The 10,111-nt window shown below is 32.0% G+C and overlaps 1 protein-coding gene across 1 annotated transcript; it reads left to right on the forward strand.

The window, feature by feature from the left end:
• Positions 1–1,138: 1,138 nt before the first annotated feature.
• On the forward strand, positions 1,139–5,734 carry LOC107937965 (glycoprotein 3-alpha-L-fucosyltransferase A). The gene is made up of 7 exons (XM_016870983.2): positions 1,139–1,768; positions 2,351–2,511; positions 2,994–3,235; positions 3,776–3,880; positions 4,386–4,542; positions 4,722–4,949; positions 5,191–5,734. Exons 1-7 carry the CDS (start codon positions 1,367–1,369, stop codon positions 5,444–5,446), a joined length of 1,551 nt encoding a protein of 516 aa, XP_016726472.1. The 5' UTR covers positions 1,139–1,366; the 3' UTR covers positions 5,447–5,734.
• Positions 5,735–10,111: the final 4,377 nt, after the last annotated feature.

The raw sequence follows: 10,111 nt of genomic DNA on the forward strand, positions 1-10,111 counted from the left end.
TGGTAAGATGAGGTAACACGTTAAATCATCATATTTTAAGTTAAATTATACAATTGGTACTCATATTTTTTCGTTTTGAGCAATTTAATTTTTTTTATGTTCTTTTAATTTTCCTTTTTTTTTCATCCTCTTCTACTTCTCCCCTTATATTCTTTCCTCCTTCATCTCTTTTAATGTAATTTTCCTATGTTTTCTATTTATTAAAACTAACGGAGAAGAAGAAAAGGAAAATAAAAAAAGAAAAAGAAAATTAAATTGTTCAAAAAAATAAAAGTATAAAGACTAATTTTAACAAATGAAAAGTAAAGAAAAAATTAAAAGAACATAAAATAAAAAGATTAAATTGATCAAAACGAAAAAAAATAAGGACCAATTATATAATTTAACTTAAAATTTTTGTTTAAAATGATGATTTAACGTGCTACGTCAGCTTACCGTTACACCATTAACGACAATTAACGACCCAATGACTAAAATGTTACAACACGTTAGTGTACGTGACTAAAATGTTACATTTCAAACATAAATGACTAAAATATAATATGAGGTAAATAAAAATAACTATTTTAATAGTTTAGCCAGTAGATATAAAGAAATTGAGAGGAAGAAAATTAAGAAAAGAAATGGTTGGAAGATGCTGTAAATTGTAGTATCATATAAAGTAAAATCAAAGAGCGTCCAAAACTAATTCCACAATAATATTAAACTGAATGGGAAAGTCCAACGCCGCCTCTTAGCAACTAGACCAACCCCCGCAGACCTTTTGAAGTCTTTGCCCTAACCTTTTGGATTAATTGCACTCCATATTTTCAATGTATGATTCATATTTTATATTGGTCCTAAATTTCAAAACATTGGAATTGAACACTCAATCTATTTTTTTTATTAAATATTAGCTTAAATTTTACTTGTTTAGATATGATATATTAAAAAGATAACTTCCCTAGATTTTATTAATACTATTTATTTTAAATCATTACATTTAAATTTAGGTACACTTATTTACAATTTAATTTGCTTAATTTAGATGCTTAAACTGACCATTGACTTTGAGGACTCGTTAATAATCTTTGTGAAGGTTAGGTGATAATAGTGTAGGGACTTTTGAAGAAAATAATCCTAACATTTTTCATGTTTTTTTTCTTAGGACAAGTTCTGCTTCAGACATAGACATATAAAATCCAAAAGAACAGAAAAAGAGGAAAAGAAAATTCTTCTTGGTTCGAGTTTAATTTCACTAACGTCTTAAACATTTTAAAGCGGAAAAGGTTTACTACCTCCTTCGATTTGTTTTTTTGTCCCCTTTGTAGAGAGAGCTAGATCGAGAGAGCGAGACACAGACGAGGTCTCTTTTTTTTTTTTTTTGATGGGTATTATCTCAAATCTAAGAGGACCAAGAACCCAAGAACATGGGTTGCCCTTATCTGATAGTTTGCCATCTTCCACATCAGTTTCCAACAAGACAAAATGTTCCAATTTGATGCCTTTAGTTGTGGCCCTTGTAGTCATAGCTGAAATTGCGTTTTTGGGTCGTCTTGACATGGCCAAAAATGCTGCCTTTTTCGATTCATGGCCTGAGATGTTCTATAAATACCACCCTTCTGATGGAGCAGAGGTTGCTGGCGTTGAAAAGCTCGATATTGAAACATTGGGTGGCGATCAGAACTTGTTTAAAGAGAGCTGTGAGGAGTGGCTTGAAAGAGAAGATGGCGTGATTTATTCAAGGGATTTTGCCAAGGATCCCATCTGGGTTTCTGGTGCTGACCAGGTTTCTTCACCATTTCTTCTTCTTCTTCCTTTTTTCCTTTCTTTTTTTGAGATAAAATGATAGGATGATCAATTGTCTTTTTTTGGTCTTTGAAAGGTCGTTAGATAATTTAGCGTATTGAAACTGCACTTATCTGTTTCAAATTGGAACCTTTAGCTTTTAAGATTCTGATTTTTTTTTTCAAATCGATTTTTCTATGAAATTGTTATTCTTACACAGTTATTTGCACAATTTGACAGAATCATAGGAATTGTATTAACAATATGAATTATAGCTTTTAAGGGAAGATCATCTCCCTATAGAATTTTTTAAGGTGGTCAAAGGAACATATATAAGTTTATTTTACCTCTCCTCTATTTTTTGTTATATATAACATTAGGAGTTAACAAATGTTACTGACTGATGCTAATTCACTCTAAAATGTTCTTATCATTTTGCATATTGATATTCGTGGCTTTGGTGTTATGTAGAAGTTGAACTTTCCTTGATGACTCTGGGGAGTTTAGTCGATCTGGCTAAGTGGTTTTAGGTTTAATAAATGTTTCCTTGCGTATTCCTAACTTCCTCTTCATGGTTATGTAGGAGTGGGAAACTTGTGCTGTTAGTTGTAAGTTTGGGTTTGATCCCAGTAAGAAGCCTGATGCTGCCTTTGGTTTGCCTCAACAATCTGGAGTAGCTAGTGTGCTGCGCTCGATGGAATCGGCTTCGTACTATTCAGAGAATAATCTTGCTCAGGCACGACGGTGGGTAAGCACTATCTGTAATGACTTGGTTGCATTTGAAACTAACACGGATTTTGCCATGAATGTTGTGGGGCTTCTTTTCTGCTCATTAAGCACTTTATTTCTTTCCAATATTCTCTTTACCAAGCTTTTGCCTGCATTTCCCAGAATCTAAGCTCATAGACATGGCTACATGTGTCCTTATGTTTTCCATGATATTTAGCATGTACTTCTAATATGTTTATATAATGTTAACAGTTTGTGAGATTTTATCTAAAAGCATTCAGTAACTCCATTAGCATCTTTTTTGTAATTAAGCTGGCTTCTATTCTGGAAATGTTCGACATAAATGAACTTGACTATTGACCCTTAAACTGTTGTATGTGTGCCAGTTGTTTCACTGAATAAGTGTCCTGCAGAGCAATGCTAAAAGTGGATTCTGGTTAATGGGGAAGTTTCTGTAATGCTAAAAGTTTTTATTTTTCCTTTTCCTTTTGGATTAGGAGGGGTTATGATATTGTAATGACAACTAGCCTTTCATCGGATGTTCCTGTTGGATATTTTTCATGGGCCGAGTATGATATCATGGCACCAGTGATGCCAAAGACTGAAAAGGCCTATGCAGCTGCTTTCATTTCTAATTGTGGTGCCCGCAACTTTCGTTTGGAAGCACTTGTTGGGCTTGAAAAGGCAAATATCAAGATAGATTCTTATGGTAGTTGCCGTAGAAATCGCGATGGAAACGGTGAGACGAGTTTTTGTTTTGTTAGGCTTTTTTATATTTTAAGTAATTATATACTGAAATGCACTCTGATATTAAACCGTTAAATGTTGTAGTTGTCTAATTTTTGGTACTTCCTATATGTAAACTACAAGTTATTGATGTCTATGTTTTCTATTACTTAAATATTTCCTGCATTTCTGAGGTTTCAATACTCTATACCTGAGGTGTAGCTTTGTATATTTCTTACTCCGGGTAAATAAACCTGGAATTTCACAGTGCACTACTCTCATAATGATAATGGTTTCTCGAAAATAGTGAGAGATCTATTTTTTTTACCTCCTCAAGTGACAACTCTAGCCAAATCAGCATTTCTGCTCAGCCATTCTGGTTATCCATAGCTATACATGTTAGTTGCTCCAGCTATCAATTTCAGCATGTTATTTTGTCGGTATAAAAAGGATATGGGCCGTTTTAGCAAAAGACTGTTTGGGAGGAATTGTTTTCCTCAAAATGCGCATCATGTAAAGTAGCTCATAGATATATTTCATGTAAATTTTGCAGTGGACAAAGTTGAAACTCTGAAACGCTATAAGTTTAGCTTGGCTTTTGAGAACTCCAATGAGGAGGATTATGTCACTGAAAAGTTTTTCCAGTCTCTTGTTGCAGGTATGAACATTACTTCAACTCACAGTTTAAACATTATTTTATGACAAACGATTTGATAGATAGAAATATTTGTTCCCGGTTCATTTGCTCCTTTTGATTGATGCTACAAAACTCAATTGTGCCCATGTCTCTTGAAAGAACCTAAATGACTCCATGGGGTTTCTAATAAAATCAACAAATGAATTTTGCCAAAAATTGAAAAAATATTATAACTAATTTCTTGGAGAGTTTTGAGAAGGTTAAAATGTGCTAGAAGTCCCTCTACTGTTTGTGCATTTTGAATTTTGTCGGTAATTATTTCAAGAAATTTAATCCATCTAATTTTTGGATTTAAAAATGCAAGTCCAATTGTTACCATCATTATTATGTTTTTGTTCAATTCAGGTTCATTATATTTTTTCTACATGGCTACCAAGTGATGAAATGTCAGGCCAGTAAATTTATCAGAAAAATTCTAATGATATTAATAATTAGACCTGAATTTTAACGATATTAACTTTTGTAGGAACCATACCTGTTGTTGTTGGTGCTCCAAATATTGAAGACTTTGCACCGTCTCACAGTTCATATTTACATATCAAGGAACTGGAGGATGTTCCATCAATTGCAAAGAAAATGAAGTACCTCTCGGAAGACCCCAATGCTTATAATCAATCACTAAGGTGTTGTTCAATCCCAGGAATCAAATATGCTAAATTGCTAATATACCAGAAACCTGTTTCTTATTGTTCAATAATTAAACAGACCCCTCTCCCCTTTTTATGAGATTTTTTGATGGTTTGATTTCTAGTTTGGGTTCATAATTTAGAATCTTGTTCACAATGTGATATACATGAATTAGGTGGAAGTACGAAGGACCGTCTGATTCTTTCAAGGCCCTCGTGGATATGGCTGCTGTTCATTCATCATGTCGGCTGTGCATTCACTTGGCAACCGTCATCCAACAGAAAGAAGAAAAGAGGTCTGACTTCAAGAAACGCCCCTGCAAGTGTACCAGAGGTTCAGAAACCGTGTATCATATATATGTAAGAGAGCGAGGAAGGTTTAAGATGGATTCTATTTTCTTGAGGTATTTGCTACTAGTACATTGTTACAACTCATTTTTATTAATCCTTTTTTTTTATCTGGACTTGATTTGACATTCTTTTAACATAACAATCAATGGAAAAAGTAGTTGAAACCATGTAAGTGTTGCATTCTTAAGCATGAGCCAGTTTGTCAATGTGTCGATAGGTTGGTGGCAGTTAATTCACTTATTCCTTCAATTTCAAAACTGGAGGAAGATCCTTATTTCTGACATTGATGACCAGGTCTGGCAATTTGACTCTCGAGGCCTTGGAGGCTGCAGTGCTTAAGAAGTTTAAGTCTCTGAAACACGTGCCAATTTGGAAGCAGGAGAGGCCCAAAAGCATAAGAGGGGGGGATGAACTGAAGATATACAGAGTATATCCTGTTGGCTTGACACAAAGACAGGCTTTATATACCTTCAAGTTCAAAGGGGATGCTGATCTCAGGAGCCACATTGAAAACAACCCTTGTCCAAAGTTTGAAGTCATTTTTGTCTAGATTGAAGGTCACATTATCTCAACTTTACAAATAGTTGACAGATTCCCCATCTCAGTGCTGTTTGCTGAAAATAGTTCCTGAAAGATCAAGGCAACCTCATGCGGGTGTTAAGAATATCATATATATGTATCATTGATGAGCTGTTAAGCTATAGCTGATAGAGATGGGGATGGTTATAATTTTACTGATGGCTCTGTTAGTTTTAGCTCACTTTGCATCTGACCCTTTGAGATTTAGCTTCAGAATTCTTCAAAGCATTAATAAAAAGATTGGATAATTTAGTTTTAATATAGATATGTTCAAGAATCAGTGTGTATAAGTTGCTACTGGAGAATCTCTCTGTTATACCTAGTATGAATCACTGGGCTCGGGTTTCATAAGGCTCTTTGTGTGTGTTTTCCTGGTTGTATAGTTAATTGGGCTGGTTTGTGCTGTAATCTATCTTGTCTATGTGAGAAGTTTAATGTTTCTTGGATTTAGGATGGGGGAATGTTAGATCGGAACATGTGTATTTAATTTTTAAAGTATATATATATATAGGTATATATAATTTTAAAATATAATTATGATATAAAACTATATAAGTAGGATATAAGTACAAAACATTATTTAATTTACAAATAATCTGTATCTTATATTCTTATTAATTATTTAAATATAATTTATATATTAAATATATAAATATAATATCTTTTAACTCTAAAAAATTACAATGTCTTTAAAACTTATAAAAAGAAAAGACATTGAGCACTATGGATATGGTTACCTAAGTTGTTGAAAGTTTGTTTTTTTTTTTTTTGGGGGGGGGGGGGTGGGGTAATGTACTACAAGGGTGTTTAAATTACTTCTCTTTGTTTAAAGGAGTATTTGTGTTGTAGTTAAATAAACTCGTAATCAATTATTTTTAGCCATAAAAGCTATTGATTTTAATGTTAGCAAAAACTGTGAATTTCATGTTCTTTATCTTAATTTTTATGTTGATATAATAGAAAATATATACATTTTAACATAAATTTTAAAAGAGTAATTAAAATTTTTAAAAGAATGATTAAGCCTGTTACATAGATAAACACTTCCAAAAAAAATTTAAATATTATTTATTTAAATGTAAATTGCTTTAAAATTTTAAAATATTGTTCTTTAATATTAAAATTAAGGGCTTTTCACCATTTCAATAGGGATGGATTCTTTCTGTGATAGCAATGGGGAAGGGGATAATCTCCCTGGTAATCCGAGCACTAAGAAAGTTTGCTTCAACTATTCGGAGTCTAATCCGGATGTTGAGATGGTTGTTGATTTAACGTCGGCGCCAACTTTGTCTTGGAAAGATTTGGTTTTGGGGAAAGGTCCCATTGAATCAAAAGGGATGAATGAAGTTGGCTTTGCTAATGGGGAATTTTCCCTACTTGAAGGTGATGTCAAGAAGTTGGTGGTCAACGGTATCCCCGCTATTGAATTCTCAGATAAGGTCCACGAACTCTTAGTCAAGGACATGTCCACTTCTGTGGTTCTTAAGTTGTTGGAGAGGAATACCGACTTTGCGGCTCTGCAGAATAAGGTTTATGGATTGTGGAGACCCTCTCAACCTTTTCAATTGATGGACATTGAAAATGGCTATTTCTTAGCCAAGTTCCAAAATTCTGATTATTATGAGATGGTTTTGTCATAGGTACCTTGGCTTATCTTTGAGCTGTATCTAACGGTGCAACCTTGGACAAATTGATTTTAATCCAGCGCATCCTTATCCTAGTACTGTTCTGGAAGGAGGTTTTATGGAAATTTGGGGGAACGGTTGGGAAGGTGACCAAATTGGATTTCAATACAAACAGTGAAACGAGAGGACGATATGTGCGCATGGTAGTTTATTTAATTTGGAAAAACCACTGCTTTCACAAGTTCTAATATTGAGTATGAAAGCCTACCAGTGGTGTGCTTCTTGTGTGGGCGGTATGGCCATTGTCTGCATGGTTTAATAGCAGTGGGTTCACCGAGGAAGACAATCCCGATGACTAGAACTTCCCACGCGGTTACTGGTACGACGACTGGAATAGGCGACTTTGGCCCTTGGATGTTGGTGGAGAGGAAGACTAGGCATAACCCATGTGACGATAGAAAAATTGGGAAGTTTGAAAGTGGGGAAAAAATCTTCGAGATTGAGATTTCACACGCCTTAATTACTCTTGCATAATATTTTTTTAAAATTTTTTTATCATACTATTAAATTTATATTTTAAAATAAAAAAAAGTAAAATAATTATATTTTGATAGAAGTTGTGATAATTATTATATATTTAAAAATATTATAATTTAATTTATAATTATTAATTAAAAATATTGTGCTAATTTTAAAATAGAGTTATTTGTTAAATAAAATTCTTAGCATATTAATTATCACTTAACTAATTAGAGTTAATTATGAAATTATTGTTTTAAATAATATTACTTTGCATTAATTGTATAAAGTAGAACTATATTATATGTTGAATATGATAAAAATGTTTTAATTATGATTTAGAAATTTTTCATTATAATATTTAAATTGAAAAGTTAATATATTTGAATTATATTTAATAATTTAAATAAAAAATTATTTTATATTAATTATTACAATTAAAATATAATATTTAAAAAATTAATTAAATATTAAATACGTACAACGTATGTCATATTAGAAGCTAGCATAGTTTTTTTTTTTAAATTAAATCTTAAAAAGGTTTGTGTAAGATGGGTTGGGAATTAAAATTTTCTAATGTAGGGTACCACGGAGTGAAAATAATAGAACTAAAAAAAATAAAAAAAGATATTCAAAATAGAAAATAATTTTTTTAAAATAATCGTATAGGACACTTGTCAACTCTTAACCCTGTTTGTGGAGTTTGAAAGCACTAACATTATACCAAATATTTTTCCTTTCATTAATGTGAATTATTCATGTCTATATAAATGTATGAATAAAAATATAAGTTTTTTTTGGAATAATAATTTATTTAGCCCTTAAACTTTACAAAAAAATTTATTTTAGCATTCTAATTAAATTTTTGTCTCTTTTAATTTTTGAACTTATATTGTTTGTTAAATCACTTCAAAATGAATGAAAAAAAAATGTTTAACACTATATGGAAGCAACATTTTGGAAAACATCAGACTTCCAAGAATGTTGGAAGATTTTAGCCTTTTTTTCTCGAGATAATATATATATTTTAAAAGTGTATATATATACTTTGTTTTCTTTATTCACTCCAGTAATCAAGTAGAGATTGTTCATTTATAAATACAAAATTAAGAGTTGCTTGAAAAGTGTAATCAGATAAATTTTAAAATTATGCATAAATTTTAGTTTAATGTGTCGTTTTATACATATATTTTGATTTTGTGCAATTTTATATATGAAAATTTGATTTATCCAATTATTATAAATTATTAACACAATTATTTATACATCATTTTATGTTTATATATTACATGCACATTTATCCAATATAAAAATAAATTGATATTTTTATTTCTTTAAATGTGTATGGTTGAATCAAAATTAAAGTTTCATGTATACATTTGAACCACAATCAAAATTTCATGTGTATAATTGCATTAAATTAAAATTTATGTATCAAATTGCACATTAAATCAAAATTAATGAATAATTTTGGGATTTATCCCTATTACATTAATCTAAGTTAAAAAAAAAGGTTTCCATTTGTGGAGCCAAAAAAAAATGGCAGTGATCAGGGAAGTTAATCTCATAGCACACCTTGAAGCATGGTGGAGGTTTCGTGATCGTGGCCTTGCACTTCCTCATGGTTCAATTAGATTTTGTTAATCATAATTTGTTTATAGTAGCTAAGATGCTTATCATTGAACATTAATGGTGTTCAATGATGATGAGAGAATGAAGAGATGGTAGTCATGATAAGAGGCCGGTTCACCCGTGACAGGAGAAAAGTCGGAGGTAAAGGCTAAGTAAGGAAGGGGAGAGGACTTTGGAAGATTCGAAGAGTGGGTATAGGTTCTCTAGTAGAGCGCCTAAGGGAGAAGAAGACCATTTGCTCTTTGTGTGTTAGGATATATATATAGGGGGAGGTCCCCTCTTTTGATAGTACCATGTCACTGGCAATAAGGATAGTGATCCGCTCGTATGGTCAGCCAAGTGGCATGTTCGTTATATATTAGTTGTAATCAAGTATAGTACTGTGTGGTTCTGATTTGATATTCCCTTTTTTGAGATAGTACAAGGTTGTTATGCCTCACTGGCCTTTCAGTGGTCCCTATGAACAGTTCATGGCAAGTGGCTGAAAGCGAATGGCCTCTCTTGAGGGTAGTATGAGGTTGTTAATACAGAACTTTAGTGAGAAAAATCTCGAACACACGAACAAAGCACATTGTAACAACCCGATTTAGGGCCAAAACGGAACAGTGGTTTCGAAACCATGAATCCGAGGTTGAAAAAAAAATTTTGATTAAGTTTTAGTGTTTATAATATGATTTCATAATTGTTTGAAAATTTCGTTGCGAAATTTTATCGATTGAGTGTTTAATTTGACGTTTAGGACTAAATTGAGATAAGTGAAAAATGTGTGTGTTCTAGTTCATAAAGTACTTGATTGAAATGGGGGTTTTAAGTAGAGGTCCTTAAATGGAAATTAGACCATTATACTTTATATGGACAAA

The sequence above is a fragment of the Gossypium hirsutum genome, chromosome A12 (genome assembly GCF_007990345.1).
Source record: "Gossypium hirsutum isolate 1008001.06 chromosome A12, Gossypium_hirsutum_v2.1, whole genome shotgun sequence".
Lineage (NCBI taxonomy): Eukaryota > Viridiplantae > Streptophyta > Magnoliopsida > Malvales > Malvaceae > Gossypium > Gossypium hirsutum.